This window comes from Scardinius erythrophthalmus (assembly GCF_964197995.2).
Source record: "Scardinius erythrophthalmus genome assembly, chromosome: 12".
NCBI classification, from domain to species: domain Eukaryota; kingdom Metazoa; phylum Chordata; class Actinopteri; order Cypriniformes; family Leuciscidae; genus Scardinius; species Scardinius erythrophthalmus.
In genome coordinates, this window is record NC_138232.1 from 18,042,569 (window position 1) to 18,065,758 (window position 23,190).

General features: G+C 36.6%; 1 protein-coding gene across 1 annotated transcript in view; it reads left to right on the forward strand.

The window, feature by feature from the left end:
- pex5la (peroxisomal biogenesis factor 5-like a) overlaps positions 1–23,190 on the forward strand; it is a gene marked incomplete at its 5' end in the record, with an annotated part of 90,258 nt that overhangs the window by 33,686 nt on the left and 33,382 nt on the right. The window contains one exon of the mRNA XM_081381357.1: positions 14,069–14,173. Within this exon, the coding sequence (XP_081237483.1) occupies positions 14,069–14,173 (105 nt within the window). The remainder of the gene's footprint in view (positions 1–14,068; positions 14,174–23,190) is intronic.

A 23,190-nucleotide genomic window follows, 5' to 3' on the forward strand; every position in this document is an offset into this window, starting at 1 on the left:
GTGTTTTTTCAAGGGGTCAATTACAGGTTTTCTGTAATGTATATTCTCAGTTACCACTCACTCAGAGACATGAGCAGTGCCTTTTATCTGAATATTTGCACTGTTTCTAAATTAAATGTCCTTGTGGTTTCGTATAACATATACAAACATGCATCCCCACCTCAGGAAAAAGGTAATGCAATGCAACGCAATCTCCCTTTACCTTTCTCTCTTTCTCGCCGTGCCACCATTTTTTGCATGCTGAGGTATGAACCAATTATTTCACATAAATAAATTGGTTTCCTTCCGCACGTTGTTTATCATTCTGGGTTGGTAAATTTGTTTGTGTCGCCATAATTATTCCTCCATGTAATATTTTCAATGCTCTCATTTCATTTTTTGATAAGATGCCACATGTAGCCGCTCTACAGCTATCAACAAGGTTAATAAAAATAGTAGTCTTATATCTCCATACTGAAATCAAAACACAGCGATGAAACTTAAATTACTTCATATTCACATCACCCCGTAATTGCTCTAAAAAACTCAGCCTTAACGAGTCTCAAGGGCATCAGTGACGTTGCTGAGAGTTACGCAGAGCCTCCTTTACAATGACGTCAAAAACTGACCCATGTTGGGGAGGATGGGGTAAGACTCGACACAGTGGAACTTATATAGATCAGTTCAGATATCAAGTTCAGAACGATAATGCATCACCTAATAATTTTCCTAGGGAAAATAAATGGAAACATGTGCAAATATCATTTTTAATGCAGAAAATGGAAATGCTGTTATCAGATATTTGCAAAATATTTTTTTTTGAGGTATCAATAATGTAAAATACTCTAATGTTCTATTTAAATATTACAGTATTAAGTATTAAATGCATTAAAGACATATTTTATAACAATGAAGAGATCTCAGGATATCAGCAATGCTATACATTCGGATTGAGTCATTCTACTAATTTATTATAGCTAATGATGAACTATAGATTAATTGAATAATTAATAGAAATAAATATTTTTTATTACTATAACTATTATTATTTACTTGCTCCACATGCCCCCATGTGTATCTTTCTGCACCTTTAAGTTTATACAACCATACATACTATATAGCAACTTGTTAAAAAAAAAAAAGGATGATGTACAAAATTATTTTAAACAGTTTCGTGTATTTGGACATTGTATTGTATCGTACAATATTTATAATTATTTGTGTACATTTTTCTCCTTCAAATAAAATAAATAAATACCAAATTTAAAATTATAATATGTAAATTATAACTCATTCATCTAATTAATATTTTTTTAATAATCAAGCTTTTTTTTCCATGGAATTATTAAATAAAACGACCCATTTCTGAGTTGTCTGTTTTACACTGTCCTGTTTACACTGATATTTTCACTGTCCAATCTAAATGTATATCTCTCATCAAATATATATAGGATGTATAGGAAATATCTTTTGATATTTAATAAGATGAGCTATACATTCACATAACCTGTGTTATCTAGTGACAAAAACATCAACTAACATCAAAACTGATAAAATAAATCTCACAAATTGTAATCTTCAGATAAAATATCAAAATTAAGAAGAGTAAAGCGTTTCAAATGTGCTAAAATGAGATTTAGTGGCCAAGAAGACAATAGCTCCATCTCACCATAAAAGTCCCATTTATTAATAGTAGCCCACAATTCTAAAAAATGAACTTTCAATTCTAAGTTGCTGATTTGGTTTCATATAATGGTAAGGAGGTGGAAAGGAAAGACAAAAAAGAAAAAAAAAGAAAAACTGTACTTCGAGTTAACACGACTTTAATTGGCTGGCATGTATTATTCTTCAGATGTTGAAGGTGCTTTTGTACACCTGAAAGTGCCCTGCAGGAGCTCTCTGAGTTTAGCATTAGCATTTAACATGTCGCCGAAGAACAAAGGAAAATGAGGAAGAAAGCTTTTACACAAACCTGACCTTTAAATTGTTCTTCTTTGGTTTTGTGAGTGGCAATGGTGTCTGCGGTGCAGTGGCGAGTAGCTCATTATCAAGATTACTTGTGCTGTACAATAAAACTTAGTCCAAAGAGACTCATGGAATAGACAGTGATGCCACATAACAAGTGTTCGGTGAGTCAGATACAAGAGGATGGCTATAGGCAGTAAAGCCAGCTGAAAAGAACTATTTACCAGCCACAACAAGCATCAGCCTGCATCTTGATGCCCGCTAATTGCAGGGAACTGTCTTTTGCTCTAGCAAAAGCTTTTCCTCTAGCAAAAGAAACTCAATGTGAACCGGAATGTGTGATCTTGGACATTGCATATCAAGTTATTGTTTGCTTTATTATGCCTTATTATTTATCACACTTGATGTTCTGCTGTTGTCTTTTGAGCGTAGAATCTTTAGGCCTACTTCTATTACTACCTCAATCACACATAGATGTTCTGTTGTTATCTTTTGAGCGTAGAATCTTTAGTAGGCCTACTTCTATTACTTCCTCAATCACACTTGATGTTCTGCTGTTGTCTTTTGAGCATAGAATCTCAGCTGCGCAGCATATACCTGACACGACTCCCAAGTTGCTCTTTGTAGAAATTAAGTTTTATTCACGGCCGGGAGACCACTAACAACCAAGTGAGTCTCTTGAATAGAAATATACATGTACATTTATATCATACAGTTGAGTAAAAATCAATGTCACTCAAGTCTTCTTCACTGTGATTTGTTCTGGTGATTGGTTTGTAATGATCTAAGCTAACCATATGACTGTTAGTTTTACTGTGTTAAGCACTTTTTGGTTAAGTATATGGCCTTTGACCTGAGCATTAGTCTGTATTTCTCTGTACATTTAATGTTGAAAATACCCATTACATAAAATATTTCTATCACACCATTTCTCATTTATCTTTTATTAAGGTATCGAATAATTGCAATTATACAAAAAAAAAAAAAAAAAAATCACTATCATGACTGAAAAACAGATTTACAAAATAGCTTTCTCTCAAAGTGAAGCAGTTAAAGGCCCCCTGAAATCAACATTTATGTTTTTTTTAGCTTCTCATCACATATTCTGTCCAATCAAATACTCTCTAGAATCTAAAGCGTCCCGCATGTCCCGCCCCATATGCTATAAATACTACCTGGCCAAAGCGACACTGACACGTCATTAAACAATATTGGTTGGAATGTGTGTTCGGTGGCTCAAACGCTAGAGTTTTATTCCGTTTTCTAACTGTGCGTTGGTTAAGAATGAAATGGCTAGAATTTATTCACACCTCTATTAAATCCAACGAATCATCAGCGCTCGGATTCACTTCCATGGTGCTGTCAAGTACGACTTGCAGTGTGTGAGTTAAACTAAACACTATTGGCTAGTTGAAAAGGGGGAGGAGCCATGTAATATGTCCCCGCCTTAGCTTCCTGTTTCAGTGGAAATTACGTCAACACATCATACAAAGCTGCGCGTTCCAAGGCACTTCAGTGGGCTTTTAAATAAATCTTTATGAGTGAGTCAGCAAAAATTCTGATCCATGGTCAATGCATATATTGCAGTATATTGAAAATATAAGCAGTTTCCCATATATGAAAATGTATTATGTAATACATCGCATTATATTTTGCTATTGCCATATATATTATTGTTACGTAAGAGGTGAGACCTTGATTAGCTGGTTCAGGTGTGTTTACTGTAATTGGGGTTGGAGCTAAACTTTGCAGGATAGTTGCCCTCCAGGAGCAGAATTAAACACCCCTGAGTTAGAATGTCCGAATTCATATAGTATTCAAAAACAGTAAACGAAAAGTACACAGATTATTTCCACCAAGATTCTGAATTGCATCAGACTGACACTTTACCATCCCATGAGGCCACAGGATAGGATTTGTGAATGGCAGTAAAGCAACCAACTGACATCGCAAGTCAATGACAACATGGGGGATGAAGTGCTAGATTTCCTTAAAGGGATAGTTCACCCAAAAATGAAAATTCTGTCATCACTGACTCACCCTCAAGTTGTTTCAAACCTGTATGAATTTCTTTTTTCTGCTGAACACAAAAGAAGATATTTTGAAAAATGTCTGTAACCAAACAGTCAATGTGTCCATTTACTTCCATAGTATTTTTTTTCCTACTATGGAAGTAAATGGACACATCAACTGTTTGGTTACAGACATTTTTCAAAATATCTTCTTTTGTGTTCAGCAGAAAAAAGAAATTCATACAGGTTTGAAACAACTTGAGGGTGAGTATATGATGACAGAATTTTCATTTTTGGGTGAACTATCCCTTTAATACTACACACATTCATACAGAACATACTTTTTTAAGTTCCTCATTAAATGAAGTATCTACTCAGTTAGTATGCGATTTTTGGACACAGCTAATGTCTTTGTGAGAGTGAGTCACTGAATCATTCACTTAACAAATCAGTTCAGAAACATAGATTCAGTCAGGAACGAAACACCACTACTGTGTTGCTCAGAAACACAAATGGTAAATTTTGCTGTGGCAACTGGCAATTTTGTGTCTAAACATAAAAAAACATCTTTTTACTTATTACTTTGAAGTTACTTGACTAATTTCTTTTTCTAAATAAATGAAATCACTGATACTTTTCCACCACCATCTCTGAAACTTGCTAGTATACATTCCAGGTGTACTAATCTATAGTATATCTCGGCATAGCTATCTCTATACGTGAGCCCTCTTTCTGAATAAAGTTGGTCAGAAATTATCCCATATTTGCCGAACAATGTATTCCATCTGCTTAGTCCCTGAAATGCTCTAATTAGATCAGCAGCAGAAAGTGCTCCCAGCACAGGGAGAAAATTAAAATCATTAAATGAGCGGGACTCTGCCGCATATTTAGGGCACAATTCTATGTGCTGGATGACGTACTGCTGCAGCTGCAAATTGGCATAAATGACCACATTGAAGAATTGTTTATATTTATAACACAGGACATTCAATCTCTCACAGCACTTCACTTTAATACCCTTTGTTAGAACCAGCTGTGACTGTAGAGCACTGTGGATTGTTGAGGTCAGCGGTTTGTATTAGGACACAGTGGGTAATGTAAATACATGAGAAGCACCTCTGAGAGTGTCAAGGCTGTTCTAGTTTTTTAAGAGATTAGAACCTCTTCTGATACATCAGCTATAAACATTTAAAGGTGGCAAGCAGGCGTGACGCCTGATCCAGGATCTTTGAGCTCCCTGAGGAGAAAAGTCTTTAGAATGGTTTTCTGCAGTGGTGGTGTGGCCAAGCAAGGCGATGACTCTATATTTCTTATTTAATTTAATAAGGATCTTGAAATTTTTACATACTATTCAGTACGTTTTCATGTCCCTACCATAGATATAACTCATAGGGCCCTATTATAATGATCTAAGTGCATGGTTTAAAGCAAGTTGACTTAAGGCGTGTCCGAATCCACTTTTGCTAGTTTAACGACGGAAAAAAATGGTTGGCGCGCCAGGCGCATGGTCTAAAAGGATTGTCCCTATTCTCTTAATGAGTAATGGGTGTGTTTTGGGATTTACGTAAGTTAAGCCAATCAGAGTCTCATCTCCTATTCCCTTTAAATGCCAGTTGCGCTCGCGCCATGGCGGATTTACATGACAGATGTATCTCTATTTGATGGTGGAAAGACCGAAGGCGTCTCCAGAGCGCAAACGGAACTGCTCGTGCGCGAGGTAAAAGTGCTCAGAAAAGCGCTGGCGATAAGCGCTCGCGATAATCGTCCTGGTGTGACGAGCCATCTCTTCCTGGATGTGGGAAGCCCGTGGCTCTGTCTTCTGCCTCTGTGTGCTCCACTCCTCCTAAACCTGTTGCCCTGGCTCCGGCACCTGCACTCCTTCCTCCCTTGATGTCAGTAGTGACCATCGGCCATTCAGCCTACGCAGCGGACTTGCGGGCCGGTTGTTGCTCTCCGGCCCTCCACCCCTTCAACTTCGGCCAGCTCCTCTCTCCCTCAAGCTCCTTCTCTGCCCTCGGTCGCTCCAGCTCGACTTCAGTCCTCTGGATCCCTACCACCATCTCAGGGGGTCGTCCCTTCTCTACATCGGCTCTCCGGCTGCACGGTGGGCTCCTTCCTCCATGACATCATCATCTCCGGTCGTCCCCATGGTGGCGTTAGTGACATCTCCATGGCTCCTCCCTCCTACTATGCCGCCATGGGGCGCAGTCTCAGCTGTGGCCTGGGTCAGTAACCATCTTCCTCTGCTCAAGGCTCCTCTATGGCTTTTACCACCATCTGCTCCACCCTGGACTTTTGTATTCCGCCCTCCTCCTGGTCAGCTGTCCACCTCCAGAACCTCCTCCTGTGTCCTCTGCCTGTTTTGCCAACCCTTTGCCATCTCCTCATCCTCTTTGCCTCCTTGTCACCACGGCGTGAGGACGTGCCTTCCAGGAGGGTGCGTTCTGTCACACTCTCACACCACATGGACTCTTGTTTTCAGTCAGTACCGTTTTTCCTTAGTTAGTTTGTGGTCATGGACACTCATTAGTTTCAGCTGTGCACTAATCAATCATCTCATTATCCTGTCACTATTTAAGTTCAGTTCTGTTTGTGTGACTTTGTCTGGTCTCATCTATACTATGGTTGTGTTAGATTGTGTAACTATGTTGGATTTAACCTGTGTGGATTATTAAAGATTACCTATTTACTCTCAACTTCATCTTCGTGTGTTTACACAACCTGATTGTGACAACAAGGCTTTGTACTTCACTCGTGTTCCAATATCCACGTAAAACAGCATCATAAGCTGGACGATTATGACTGGATAGATATCGCTCGTCTAACCGGCTGTGAGCGAACTCACATCTCTCGCACCACCATGGCAAATCTAATCTAGTAGCTCGTCGTACGCAGGGCATGCAGGCTGTGAAGATTCAAAGACATCATCATCCTCAACAGCCATATCCTGCTCTTCTTAGCTTGAAGCCAGGAGCACATCGACTCGCTGCCGGATCAGAAGATGTGAGCGATAACACATTCTCATCCAGCAGCTTGCCCTCGTCAGCTACCAAAGAATGAGAAAGTTCCATACCTTTCTCGAATTCCTCCATCTGTAAACCCCATGATCTCAGTTTCCTCCTCGCCTCAGTTGCAGCAGGTCCTGATCCGTGGGGCGCAAATGATTGTCCCAATTCCCTTGAGAAAAGGGACAAATGAGAGTGGAGTTTCTCCATAGAGAAACTTGAGCGAGCATTCTCCTCACCCAAACAAATCATGCATAGCTCATGTGTGTCATCAGGTGTCAGACACTGCTGACACGGATGAACGCACTTCCGGAAAGCTTTCGCTGCCATACTGCCTTCGACACGTCACAAACAAATGGCCTGAAGACAAGAAAGAGGATAATGTGTACAACAGGCGCCCTTTTATACTCTGGTCGCACCAGTTATGTCGTCATAGGCTGTTGCCAGCCAATGTTATTGTCGTGTTTTGACACATGCTTCAGACAAAGGTCATGCTGGAGGCATTCCCCATTAGCATCCTTGGAAGCAGTATGAGTTCCCATTCGAAAGGGAACCGTTACGTTTTGCGCATTATTAAATAAATGAGTCTAATCGAGGAGCAAGAAATCAATTAGATCTTTTAAATAACCAACAACAGCGTTAAATGTTTTGTAACCGTTTGCAGAGAGTATGATTGAGCCATGCATCTCGCAGCCTCACACTCACTGTAGTTTGTATAAATGCTGTATGAACGCAGCTGTACTAATTGCAAAATACGGGACTGACGAGCATATTCTAATGCTGCAAAAAATCACTATAATAGTCCAAATACTTGTGCTGCCGTCTCGTTGTTTTGAGGTAGGATAGCCCGGGATGCTTTTCAGATGCTCCTGCATAGAAGTTGGGCTGCTGTGATATGCCATTTCAGTTTTACAGAGCACCATTTTATTTGGTCTCCGTTTCTACGGGCTGACATGTCTCAAGACCAGAAGCAGAGGAAGAAGAACGCTAATGGAAACAATAGGTGCCTACGCACCTTCAGTGCTTGGCCCCTAAATATAGCTGCAAGCAGCAATTAAGGGGCCAAGAACAAAGAAGGCATAAGTCAAGTCATGCCAGCATGACTGGGAGAATCAGACCAACTGCAACAATGAGTAATTTGTTTCTAGTCCTTACTGTTCAAAAGTTATTAGCATAAACGTAAGTGAAACTTTGGACAGTTGGTCGATCAAGAGTCTCTAACTTTCCTGCAAGCAGTTCTATGGACTTCCATCCGTACCGTAAAAGTGCCAGAGTTTCTGGTTTCTAATTATAGTTTTTCTTTCTCTCTCTCATTAAAACCAAAGAAGTTAATCAGTTATTGTATATCAAGAGCAGGGACACGTTTGTGAGCATTTTGCTTTGTGATTTCACCGGAATGAACAGAGAGTCTCCGCAACAGCCTTAAGCGATAGATTGAAGCGCTCGTTTGTGTGAAGACTGTGCACGAGTGCCAAGAGAACACTGTTGCCTTCCGCCACTGATAACAGCAGGAACGAGCACTCAGCGTGATTTCAAAAACAACACAATCCAGCACCAGAACACCTCTTATTTAACACAAACGAATGAATTATTAATCAACAGGAGATGTTTCTTTTGTATAAGGAACATCCTTGCCGCAAGATGTTTCAAAAAGTGGTGGAGACAATATTGACGCTGGTAAAAAAAAGTGGTGGAGACATGTCCCATCCGCAAATTATGCCTATGGCTGCCACTGACTTCCAGAGCAGAAGAAGAAGAACAAGAAGCGCACAAACGATTACAATAGGTGCCTAAGCACCTTTGGTGCTTCATTTCATGGCCACATTTTATTTTTGTAACAGGCCCCTCTTAACTGTCACTCTTGTACAGACGTGTAATATTAGAGAGGCAGTGCTGTGTTTTGTTCACACACAATGGCGATTGGTCCTGAGTACAGTGGGCAGTCAAGGCTATTTAATATGAATGTTCTCTTTGAAGCTGCAGGCAGATCCAGCAAATGGACCAAGTCCTGCCAGGAGCTGAACTAGAGATGCATCAAACAGCCATGCATTATCCACGCTACTGTTACATAATCCAAAGACTATAGCAGAGTGCAAGCACCAGTTTTGGAGCAGTTCACCGGGTTGTGCACTATTCAGATTTGACAGGAGAACGCCTTTTAAATTCAGTTCCTGTATTTGAAGTAGAATTTATATTTATTTTTGTTATATATTTTACTGACCATAATGGAAGAACACTTAATTTCTCAGAATGCTCTAATACCCCTAAATCTTCAAAATGGAGCCGAACAACATTAAGCAGCTTACAACATTGAAACATAATTTTTTGTCGCAGAACTTGTGTTGGACTAATGAAATTCCTTCTGCTGTGCGTCTGTGTTGTATTTCTTTGAATTGCAGTTCCATAAAGTCCTTTTCCTCTCATTTGAATTCATCTTCCAATTCAATTTCCAGCTCATGAATAGAAAGGGGGGCCACTGAAATCCTGAATTTTGCCCAACCCCATGTCACGCATCACAAATGAATCTTCCTAATTACTGCTAATTAAGTGAAATATATGCATTGTGCCTCCAAAGATCATTTAGATACATGATGATTTACAAATGAGTGCAAATTTTGTGAAATATAATTTGTATACATGACACATTGTGCATGCAAGAGATGTTAGTTTACACATTTGCACAAAAAGGTCGGAATACTAATGTTAAATCAACTGAGTGTAATTAATTATTTGAGATATCACCTTTTTGAGGATGTGATCAAATGTGGCAGACATTTTTACTCGTCAATGAAACTATTAGTTCAGCACCACTGATACCAGCTGATCCCAGGCACTTGTGAGATTATTTACATCGTAAACTGCCGTAATAGCAGCATTATAGCCTACACACACTAGTATAGTGCAGAATTTAGTTTGAGTTCACTTAAATTCAGTTTAATTGTGTCAATTCATTTTCTAGCAGCAACATTTTTCAAATGTGTCAGTAAAGACTTTAATCATGCTGTTAATAAATGAATAAAGGCTGTTCTTTTGAACTTTGTTTTCATTAAAAAATCCTTTCAAATGTATCATGGTTTCCACTAAAATATTAAGCAGCACAACTGTTTTCAACATTGATAATATTAAGAAATGTCTAGCATATTAGAATGATTTTTGAAGGATCATGTGACATTGAAGACTGGAGTAATGGCTACTGAAAATTAAGCTTTGCCACGAGGAATACATTACATAGGACAGATTTTCTAATACAGCGATATCACAAAAGCATTCATAATTAAATTTCCATTGTATTTACTTTTGGCACATTTTTCGAAACATACCTTCTTAACATTCTCTAAACTATAAGCTCAATTGTCACAACTGTTTGCTGTAACATCAGAACTCTATTGCATGTCTGCAAAACATATTAACTTGCCAAATTCCTGCTTCAAAACCTAGTTATTGTGTCAGCAAATTGGCCAATGGCACTAAAATAAAGTGTTGTTGTCATCGTGTGAGTCACACTGATCAAAATGCTTAGATGTTTTTTCACCATGGAAAAAACATGTTTCTTTTCTTCTTTTTACTTGACAGTAACTGCTTTCTATACAAGAATGTCAGTTTTGTCTGAGCATTTTAAATACAGATTCAGACAGTAGGTAAAATGTAAACTGAAAATTTCCATTTGCTTGTTCATTTTTACACGCTCTATTATGCCTTTCTCTAACACAATTTTCAGTTTACATGTACACATTTCTACAAAAATAAATGTACTGTAAAAATTTGAATGTATTTATACAGTACTGATGTAGCTGCTGCTGTTCAGACTTGTGATGTCCCTCCTTGTTCAAAAACGGTGGTGATTGTGCTGTCAGCAAACTCCATATAGCAGACATTACAAACATTCCATGTCATAAATATTTATGGGATATAACACGTCTAACAGATTTTGATCACTGAATTAATCAATTTGCATTTGAAGGTTCACACGATGAAAGAACGTTTAGAAGTTGTGAAGAGTTTGACAATTTCACTGAGAATCAAATCATCAGTTCTGATCAACAAGCCATGTGCATTTAGTTATTGTGCACATTGTAGACAATTATACTTTTTTGCACACGTGCCAAAACACATGCAATTTGCTTAAATCAATAAGAAATTCAAATCTGATGTAAACAAGAAACGAATTGTTCTGAACTTAGATCTGAACTTATTGTTTTGAGAAAAAAAAAAGTCTCATTTGAGGATTGAGTCAAGGCGATTGAGAAAAACTGTAATTAAAATGTTGTCTATAATACCTTCTCCATAAGAATAAGAAAATTATTTTAGTATCAGTCTGATGTGAAATGTTAAATATATTTTTTGAGTTATTAAAATGGCCTTGGGGTCTCTTCGACTGCAAACAGAACATGAGGGTTAATTCATAGGGCAACAGGGCAAAGATGACAAAAAGAAATCATGAGGCAGAGAAGACTCCTCACTTTGTAAGGACTGCTTACATTTTTAATTAAAAAACACTTATATCAGTCAACTAAGACGTGTTTTTTGTCTCCTTTAATAGCATTAAGTTCTCTGGAGAGATGTCTCAGCAGGTCACGTACACACAATGGCACTGGACCATAAGACACAATCACAGGGTAGAGCGAATGAATTGAGAATTGAGAATTGAGCACTTCTTGTTTTAAGAATGACGACAGTGTGATTCAGAGAGAGAGATTACTTTTCTTATCTCTAATGGCTGTGCCATGCTAGATTAGACCATAAGGGAATACATTTTATTGAAAAAAGATGGCTGGAAAGTTTTACGGTGCAAATTGTGTGTGTGTGTGTGTGTGTGTGTGTGTGTGTGTGTGTGTGTGCGTGTGTGTGTGTGTGTGTGTGTGTGTGTGTTTATTATTGAATTAGATTTTGCAAAGATGCAGTATTTCATCTTTGAAATCTAATGCTGATGTCACCACACCAAACTAGATTTTGAAATGTAGCGGTGGATGATGTTTTATTTGAGTGTTCAAATTGCTAGTTGACCAGATCAGATTTTTATTGCAGCAATGCATGAGACTTTAGCAATGGATGTTTTCACCATTGATCATGTTTTTAAAAGATTAATTGATTTTCAAAGAAATTCTGTAAATTTAATTTTTATAGTTATTGGAATTTAATTAGTAATTTATTGTTTTTATTTAGAAAAGCAGTTTTTTTCCACAAGATACACTTTGAATGTTGGCTTGACAAAGCCTTATTTGAAAGTGTTGAAAAAAAGTTTAAAATGCCTTGAAGTTTGAAGCATTATAGGCCTTACAGAACGATAGATAGATTGAATGATAGAACGATAGATAGATAGGCAATGTTATGTATTTGTATATTTGAGAGTTTAACATACAGTCGTGCTCGAAAGTCTAATGTTAATTAATAATTTTAACAATATAAGAGGAATCAATTATATATATAAAACTCATTCAAAAGTTTACATATCCTTAATTCTTAATATTGTGTGTTGTTGGATGATCAATGACTATTTTTTAGTTTTGTGATGATTGTTCTTGAGTCCCTTTTTTGTCCTGAACAGTTTGTTTTATAATTTATAAATTACCTTAATAATTTATTACTGCCCTTCGGAAGCAACAGAAGATACTTACATGTTTTCAGGAAGACAAATTAAGAACAATTTACCTTGAGCTTCAAATTCAAAAGTTTTCACCCCCGGCTCTTAAAAGGGTTAGTTCACCCAAAAATGAAAATTCTGTCAGTAATTACTCACCCTCATGTTGTTCCAACCCCGTAAGACCTCCGTTCATCTTCGGAACACAAATTAAGATATTATTGATGAAATCTGAGTGCTGGATCACTCCTCCACAGGCTTATGGACACTATAACTTGCTGGCCCAGAAAATGTATTAAAGACATCGTTAATATAGTCCAAGTGACTCCAGTGGCTCAATCTTAAGTTTATAAAGCGACGAGAATACTTTTTGTGCGCAAAAACAAACAAAAATTACGACTTTATTCCACTTTTCATTTCCTTCTCTCTGGGCCTCGAGTCTTTTCACGTAGTGTAATAGCGTAGCGCGTCTGAGTTGCACGTAATTACTGACAGAATTTTCATTTTTGGGTGAACTAACCCTTTAATGCATCGTGTTTCCTTCTGGAGCATCAGTGAATGTTTGAACCTTTTTTTATTGTTGTGTTTGAGTCTCTCAATTATCCTCAGTGTGAAAAGATGGATCTCAAAAGCATACAGTCACTGCTGGAAAGGGTTAAAATATGCAAAAGATGCTGGAAAACTGAAGAATTTGCAGAATTTAGATTTTTTAACTGCTCAAGACAAACAAGGGACTCAAGAACAACCATCACAAAACAAAAAAACAGTCGTGGATCATCCAGGTAATGACACACAGTATTAAGAATCAAGGGTATGTAAACTTTTGAACAAGGTCATTTGTATAAATACAGCTTTTTTTTGTTTTGTTTTTTGTCTTGTAGACTATATGTAAACATCTTTTATGTAAACTATGTTATCCAGTACAGTACTAAATAAAAAATAACATGCATTTTGTATGACCCCTCTTATTTTGTTAAAATAATTACTGTATCATTTTACAGATTCTGCAACATTTGAGCACAACTGTAAGTGTTCTCAATTTAATAAATTCACTGGACACTGCATTTACTCAATGCGAGTTTAGCCAAGCTGAACAGAGCTGTCCAATTCAATTAACCCATTATGTAACTTGTCCTTGGAGCAATAGGGTGCCTTCTTCCCCTGGGGAGGCAGTGGTTGAATCCTGAAGTGACTAACTGTTCAGACTGGCCATATGTCTCTGTCTCTGTAGTTCAGATAAAAGCAGTTGACAACAGCCACCCTTATCACTTGCATGACTGCGGTGGCACTCCATCACGCAAAGTAAAACCCAGGGTGACGTGAGAAAGAATAAACTGTCATTCCATACAGCTGTATCATGTGTGGCTTTAGGCAGTGTTTCCTTTTGCTGTGTTGTTGACACCCAGTGTGATCATATTAACCTTTTAGAATATAAATCTTTGAGCCTTTAAGCACCGTAGGACGAATAATACTTGGAATATCTAAATATTCTGTCCTGACACAAGGCATTGTTGATTTCACTGTTGTAGGGGAAAGACTCTAGGGCTGCAGATAAGACCGTTGCCATGGTCCTGAAGGAGATACCCAATAAGGCGTCCTCAGAAGGCAAACCCCTCCTCACGGTGACAAACAAGGTGGGCAGAACTACTGCAGCTACCGCAAGAGTGAATGATTACCAATGGCAAGGCTTTGACCATCACATGTCTAACTCTACCATTTAGCCTAAATAAAAACTGCCATCATAAATGTCTAACCGACAACACAACAGCTAACACTGGCTTTTTAAAATTTCAGAGCAGCTCTGTTACTGTAGGTATAAAATTGAGCTTTTCACATCAGGCAAGGCTTGTCACTGGCAATAGAATGGGGACAATAGAAATGATAATTTTAGATGGACACATGGGACACATGAATTTAATCGTAGCCTTACAGTATGTTTAGTGATGGTCAAGGATTTTACACCACAACCACAATCTAGATCACATATTTAAGATGTAAATATAGGGAAAGACTTCACCACATGCTTCTAAATTGTAATATACCCTAATAAGCAGTTCGATTTGATATATTTAATGTTATTTTACAAATATTTTACATAGCAATGTATCATATATCAGTAATGTCAGATTTTAATTGTGCATCATTTCCACCTATATTTTCCCACACATTTTGATTACCATTGCAGTCATCAAATAACTAATAATGTTCCAAATCCCAAAATGAACATCCATTTTTCATATTGCACTTTATGTTATCGTGTCTAAATTCATTTCACTTAACAACCATTTCAAACTATTCATTTGATGCTGGAACCTTTCTGGCTAAATACATTTCCTTGCTCTTTAGTGGTTGAGTCTAGTGTCGTAGCTTTATAGCTCATCTTGTTGTTGCCTGTGTGGTTTGTGGCTCATTCTGTGTTTAAATATTTTAGTTGGTATGTGTAACTGTCATCTGTGTAGTATAAGTCTGTGTTGTATTGATGCCATACAGATTCGGAACTATTCAATAATAATTGCACTGAACTAAGCTTTTTAGCACTTAACTGGCACGATTGGCATCCACTCTTGCTTCACCAGTCACCAAATGACAAATTCAAATATACCTTTGCAAAGTATTTAGTGGTTCGTTTTGTAATCAGTCGAGAATCAACAGACCAGTGACCTGAAGCCAACTGCACTCCTTTGCTTTATCCATAATAGCGTGAAGGTTAGTTCATTTTCAAATCAGGTGAGATCGAACATGGCATGTGAAGCACAGCATCGTTCCTCTGTGTAAAGTCTTGTCAATACTGATGCCAGAGTGTTATCAGATCAATACTGACCTATTTAACACAATGTGGAACCTGTAGTAACTTCAGTCTTGTGAAACAACTAATGGTCCAAATGAAAAGTTGATTTCATTGGCAAAGTTTATTTGGATGCATGTCATTCGGTTATATTAGGGTATTTATAGATGTAAAAAAAAAAAAAAAAAAAACCTGAATAATGTTCTGTTGAGAAATTATCACATCTTATACTCTGTGTCCCTAACCAATTTAATACTGTGTATATTTAAACACCTGCTGTCACTTCAAGAAAATTGCAGAACTTACCGGCCAGAATCTTCATCTGAGGAGAAAGATTTTATAATTAGCCAAACACACTGTGTGAATGACATATAAGATAATAGAAAGCAGGGTTTTTTTTTTACTTGATTGAAAACACTTCATCATTGCGAGAACCAGACGTCCTTATTTAAACTTTTGAATGTTTTTTTTTTTTATATTTGACCAAATGAACAAGCATGCTGGTGTTGCATAAACATTTTCGGTTTAAATATCACAGTTAATTATACAGGCAATTTATCACTCGAGATAAAATAGTAAAGGTATGAATTTGACAGCAAAATATCTCTGAAAATCATTTATTCATACATAATGCAGTTGTGTACATTCATGCTGTTATTTATAACACTAATAATTGCCTCACATGAGCTTTTACCTCCCTCAGCTAACCTCCCTAACTCTCCCCCTTAAGACTCCCGCAAGCTAAACTGGTTCCAGGTCCCCTTGACAACAATATCTTGGAGTTACCACCAGGAGCTAAGCCCACGTGACACAATTAGTTGAAGTTTTCCATGACATAATTCAGGATATGCCCTCTGAATGTTTGTGTTTTGATAAAGCGTATAGCTGAGAAGAACTGGGGGGAAAAAATCTATTTTATATAGATAAGAAGAAGTCCGTCAACATTATTTTTCTTACATTACCAATTAGTGAGATTAATTCTGTTTTGCAATACAATACAAAATGTAAAATAAATTCAAAGGGGGGATGCTACAAAGTTATCATGTTACTTAACAACCACTAAACATTTAGCTAATGTTAAAGTAGACACAAAATAGGTGTCGTTTTAAAGCTTAGCCTAGATGTGATCTGTAAAATCATCGTACACAACAGATATAATTGTGTCATATATCATTGAAAGGTCTCAACTAGCATATTTGTTTGAGTTTGAGACCAAAATACCTATATAACTATATTATAAATAAGTATTTTTATGAAAAAGCGCAGCTGATGCATGTACACATAATGGCTTGTGCGCCATGTTTTTGTTTGTAACTTTGTGAAAAATTAGTAAACCAAAGTAGATTGCATATTTTTATTTAGAGCAGGTGGTCTCGAACAAGCCCAAACATAACATAAGCCAATGCGTAGATCGCAGAGTGGCATGACATGCTGCTTGGCTACAGCTATAGGACTTCCGGGATCCAATCACGTCGCAATCATGACTGTGTTTTCCAACGTCACTTGAAAGTTCAACCAATGGAAACTGGGGCTGTGTCCGATATACCCCTATAGGGCACTATTTGAGGGGACGGCCATTTGTAGTGGTGTCCAAAACCATAGTGAACGTTAGAGTGCACTCAGTCAATCCCACAATGCACCGCAATAATGAGTGTACAACTGATGCATGGTGACGTAGTGCCTTTCCCCCTTGGTAGAAATCGTATTCCCGGGGGGTAGAAATCACGTTTCACTGGGCACCGCAATACAACCGAAAAGAGCACTTTCACTTTCATGCTTAAAGGAGCAGGGGCTCAACCACTATCTTATATTAGTGGTTATTTATTCTATGTATTTTTATTGTGGCATTTACACAAGTAAGTAGTTCTTATGTTCAGTAAAATCACGTTTGAAGTTTTTTTTTGGCCCCTTGGTTAATTATGTTTTGAAATAAACGGCTAGCCTACCTAATCCATTGCATGGCTTGAAGACATTAATACATTTAGAATACATAGCCTAACTATGTCGTTGCTTGCTTCATTTCCCTAATTCATGGGGCTAAATGTAGTTGCTATAAAAGCTTTTGAGGATCATAGCAAGATGGGACAGATGCAATATGAATCTCAGAATAGAAAATTATGTACAGTATTACATTAATAATCAAATCCTAATTAAAGACAAAATATGTGGCCTTGATGTTCAAGTCTTGGCTGAATTTTATGTTGCAATATTCATTGTTTGAATTTATAGGGAGCCTCATGCTTATATAACACTTCATTCTTTTACAATGCTTTGTTGTATCTTTCGATCAAGGGACACTTGTAAATGCATTGATTCTTTCAAACAACAGTAGAAAAAGGAACAGATTGGATAGAAATTTGGCACTAATAATTTTAATGGAAATAAGGGTTAAAAATTTAAGCAGAACTTTTTTTAAAGTTCTCAATATTGTAGGAAGTTTTAAATAAAATAAACCATCCAAGAAGATAAATTCTGAATCTACTCTTGTATTTTACACCAGAAGGTGGCGACAAGGGACTGTCTTTATGAGCCATTAAAATAGTCATGATTCAACCGATTTAAAACGGATTAATTCAAGAAGGAAACACGTGCCAATATTGTGTTGCTCGGAGACGCTATTAATTTTGAAATCTTCTTTGACTTGTTTTAGAACTATGTCATATCGGAGCGAAAAGACACGAAATTACAGTCAGTACTGTGTCTAAAGTGTAAGTTACTCCATATTAACTTTATTGGCAAATGTATGTGCATGCACATACAATGACAATAACCTAATACAATAATCCAAAAAAAAAAAAAAAAAAAACATAAGAAAACGCTTTTCGAAGTCAAAAACGCCAATTCTCTGTTTCTCTTCTGCACATGCGCAGAAGTTTTGTTTGAAATTAATACAGGTGGTGGAAACGATTAAACGGATTGCAAAGTTTAGCATATCTATAAACAGTACTTTCAGAATCTGCAATCGTGTTGAACAAAATCTGCATGTAAACATAGTTAAAAGTGCATTTAGTAATTCTTTAGCTAACTAATTTAGCGTCTCTGTTTCACGCTGCACTGCCATCTATCGACGTGAATCGGAATGATCGATGAGTTTAATGTTACACGGATACCAAGTTTTAGAGAGCACGGTTTACAAAAAAATTATTCCCTTACCTCCTGTCCAACAAAAAGAAGCTAACGTTACTTGGTCATCACTACTCTGGATTGTCTTCATCGTCGAATCTTTCCACCCTTGTGTATCCGTACAAAGTCTTCTAGCGTCTGTTACTGCGTCTGCAAGTCATTCATTCAATCAATCAGTACAGGTAACGCTACGCATTCTTCCGTTGTCTCTTCTGGTAAAGCACGATAAAAAAGTTTGTTTCACTTTCTTATTTTCGCTCTTCGAAGCCAAATTACCAATTACCAAATTATTATTACCATTACCAAACGGTGCCAAGTAGGCCTACAGTAGCCTACGCAGCAGCCAACGGGCGTGAGGATTCTCTCTGACGTTTAGTGGTCACGTCATGGCGAAGAACATTGTCATAATAATTTAATTTAATTTTAATAATAAAAAACACATTTTTTATGAAAAACTTTTTATAAGTACAGTCTTCTTGATCTCATGTTATTGTAGGGGAGCGCGGGTCACAACTTAACACAATTTGTTTTTGTTTTTTTACACAAGCAATACACCTATCTGGTACAAATTAACACTTACATTTTTTTTCTAGGACCTACCATTTTCGTACAGTTGCACTGAAAGTGACAAATGCAAATGTGCAAATGTTACAACTTACCCCATATGCAGGGTTAATTGTAACAGACAGAGAGGTTAGTTGTAACACTTGTGTGTAACACACATAATTCAGTACTATTTTATCTGTATAGTTTGATACTGTTTGTGCATCTGTATACTGTAGATAGGTATACTATCCATACATCCATCCCTCATCCAATCATCCTTATTATGGATCAATGGATAGAGATATGAAAGGGATGCACAGTTTTGCAATAAATAAATAAATAAAATCATCAAATATTGTAATTGCTATTGAATTATATTTGTGTGTGGCAGCTGCATGCAAAATTATTATTAAAGGGGACATATCATGCTAAATCCACTTTTTTAGCCCTTAAATGCATTTTGTTGTATATTTGAAGTGTTTAGAAGTACAGAAAAGTTGAAATTATTCTCTTCAGGTGCTTCGTTGATATCTTTATATTCTGTTTTGGTCATATTTTTCAACCTGTTCAGATTTTTCTGTTATCTATGACGTTTTGTGAACAATCACGTCACAGTATTTGCAGCGGAACTGCCAAATAAGGACATTGACTTCCAGCCCAACACTTCGAGCGATCCGCCATTATTATTTCTCGCTGCAATTTTGTAGTCCAAGCTAAAAGATGCAGAAGTTACGAGAGGGTAAGTTAAAATGTTCGGTTGTTGGATGTAGTAACCCATACGCTTCATTACACCGTCTAATGTAGATGAACTGCCGCGCTTATGACAGTGCGCATGTTTAACTGAAAGAACGAGCAGAGAGAGAGAGACCCGGGGGCTGTTCCATAAACCAAGATTAGAGTATAAGCCAGGCTTATTTCGGTTAGTCAGGCTTATTGTCGGTGGATTCTGTTTCATAAAGCAAACTTAAAATAGTTCAAACTCAGTTACCCTGGCAACTTATGCTGGGAAATTAGCCTGGTCCAGGGCAGGCTAACTGTCAGGCTAAGCCTCAGCTGTTACACAGATCCTCTAACACTGACCGACAAGAACACAATGATATTACCACTGACACTCTCTCATACCATTATTGGACTTTATTAACCACTATTAGTCCAAAAATAAATACACAGTATACAGAAAATCAACTTAAATAAGGCTACAATGATAAATTAGACAATATAGACCTATATAGATAGATAGATAGGCCTAAATACAATATATATACTACAGGTTTTCTTTTTTTTACTGGCTGAATGTTTTGTGCCCAAGATTTAATTAGATTGTTTTAAAGATTTATGAATACATTTCTCTCTGGTTTTGTTTGGCAGCTGTAGTACATGTTTATGATTATTAGAAGAACATTAGAACACAATCTGAAAAAAGCTTTTTAAAGCAGAAGTTAAAATCACAAAATTAAAAATAAATAATTACAAAAGCAGAGTATAAATTTTAACTGGTAAGATGAATCTGAGCTTAGTAATTGACAGTATATTAGCCTACATTTGATTTACCCCATTACAATAGTCCCTTTACAGTTATTGCTATCATAAAAATACACTTGTAGGTTTAAAATTCTAAATAAGGGACATCTAATGTCCAAATATCAAATATTTTAGCATATATATATATATATATATATATATATATATATATATATATATATATATATATATATATATATAGTACTTTATTGTGGCTTTCAATTCAAACACATTTAACACAATTATACAAATGGACAGTTCCTTTAAAGACATAATATTTCCCCCCAATAAATATTCCTTATTATTTATTTTTCCTTCTACTTTTTTTTCTTTTGTGATAATACCCACCAACACATAGCATAAAAAACACATGATTAGAACAATAACCAAAAAGTATAGACACTTTTACATATGATTTAAGGGGGAAAAGACAAAAAACAATAAATAGATATTAATAAAAATTTAACATTCACATATTTATATCAAACTCTTATAATGACACATAATTCCTAATAGTTATTCAAGTAATATTATTTGAATATAAAATATTCAATATTAAATAAGTCAATAAATAAAATAACAAATAGCCTAACTAGAAATAAAAGGGAGGGAGGGTTATATAAAAATGTAGTTAATGTAGGCATATATATATTCCTTTATTTTATGGAATATTCTTTGATTTTAGAGTTGCACATATCTTTTCAAAATGTATACATTTGCTCTTAATTTCATGTTATCCTCTCCATAATGTACTTTAGAAACTAAATCTACTTATTTAAAACTGGGGATTCTTGCTTTCTCCAAAAAAGTATTGCATTAAAAGCTGTAATTCTCAGCATTCTAAATAAGTATACATCATCTTTATTAAGTAGCATAGGTCCTATACCCAAAACTATATTTTGTATCTTTATATATTTAGTTTCTTAAAATAAACTTCCCTGAATTATAGGCTACTTCACTGAAGTACTTCTGTTTGCTAGAAGTTCACTGCAACTTATCCAACATCCTAAAGATAAATTATTATGATTAGAAGATATTTCTAGTGTTATAAAATATCGCGTATTAATTTTCCAAGCAAAATGTATATTTTAGTCAGAATTATTGCGCTCCTATTTGGCGCACATGCGCACAGCAGCGCTCGTTCAATATGAAGATTAGCAGCAAAATTGATACATTTGCATGACTTTCTAACATTTACAGATGGAGAATATAACAAGTTTTGCACTGAGGGGAAAAAAAACAGCATAAAATATACGCTGTTTGATGGTGGATCGATTTGATCCACGATCGACCTCTAGGGCTGCTTAAGAAACGCGTGCACACGCAATTATCTAGACTTGATAAACCTGGATCAAATTAGTGAGATTGCGTGAACTTCAATTACCTTTTATGGAACCACTTTAGCCCCAACTCATTTGTTAGGCTCATTCAAGTCCGGTTTTGGAGTTTAATCCCCGCTTTTTAAAGCGGCTTTTATGGAACAGCCCCCCGGTCGCGCGCGCGTTCACTCTCTCTCTTCAGACCCTGGCGAAAGTGTAAACCTTCTCCATACTAGACGCTGTCTTGCTCTCTCTCCCTCGCACATATTAATCAAAATAAATCGACACGGTGGTAAAAGGTCGGAAGACCAAAGTTTCATGTGTAAATACAGTAAGTAACACACACCATTGCGATACATCCATATGAAGACGTTCTTCTGCAGGTTCGTCGTCTTCATTTTCATCTCGCTCCGTCTCCGGACTCTGGCTCGAACATGTAAGGCTGGCTGGACAAGTCTTCCGTTGTTGACATTTTGTTAATAACGTGTGAATAAAAAGTTTCTGTGCCGCTATAATCGTATCTCTGCTATTAAACTACAAAAATGGCCGAACGGGGTGGAGTTGAACCTCTACAAACTGGAGAGGGGGCGGGGTATGATGTGTCTCAATTGTATTTAAAGAGACCGCACCAAAACGAGTTGATGTCAGACGCACACCAGAAAAGGGGTAAAAAGGGGGCCTGTGGAGCTATAATAATGAGGAATTCAGACCCAAGCATTGCAGTTCTGCTTTATATAGACTACAAATGTATGATTTATATGTTAAAAGGAACGATTTAAAAGCATGATATGTCTCCTTTAATAATAATAACAGTAATAATAATAAAATAGCTCAAAATCACATTTTAAAGGGTTTATTGCATGAAAAACAGGCTTTTTAGTAAATAAACAAGTGATGCATAGTTAACAAATGTGAAAAAATCATACTTTGACATTTAAATTCCAACATCGTTTGTGAAAGTCCAGCAAAGTTAAATGTGGCAAAATAAATATATAAATAAATACTCAAACCTGAAAAGTTGTGTGGCTCCCTGTTTTCATTTCATTATCGCTGTACACTTGGCGCCGCGGCTTAGTTGTAACACTGTGTTACAACTAATCCCGCTGTGTAAAAAATAGTTTAAGCCTAGCTAACAGTTTCTAGGAGTTGCTGATATGTTTCAAAATGGTGCTATTTTTAAGCCAACAAGACAGATATTAAGGTAATATAAAGTTATATTTGGTGACGTACACACCCAACTCAGAAACCGAAAGAAAAAAAAAAACATATAATGAAAAAATGTACTTGCATGGTGTCAAAACACTCTTTGTCCAGTATCTTCACGAAATCTTTTCAAAACTTTCCACAAATCCACGAG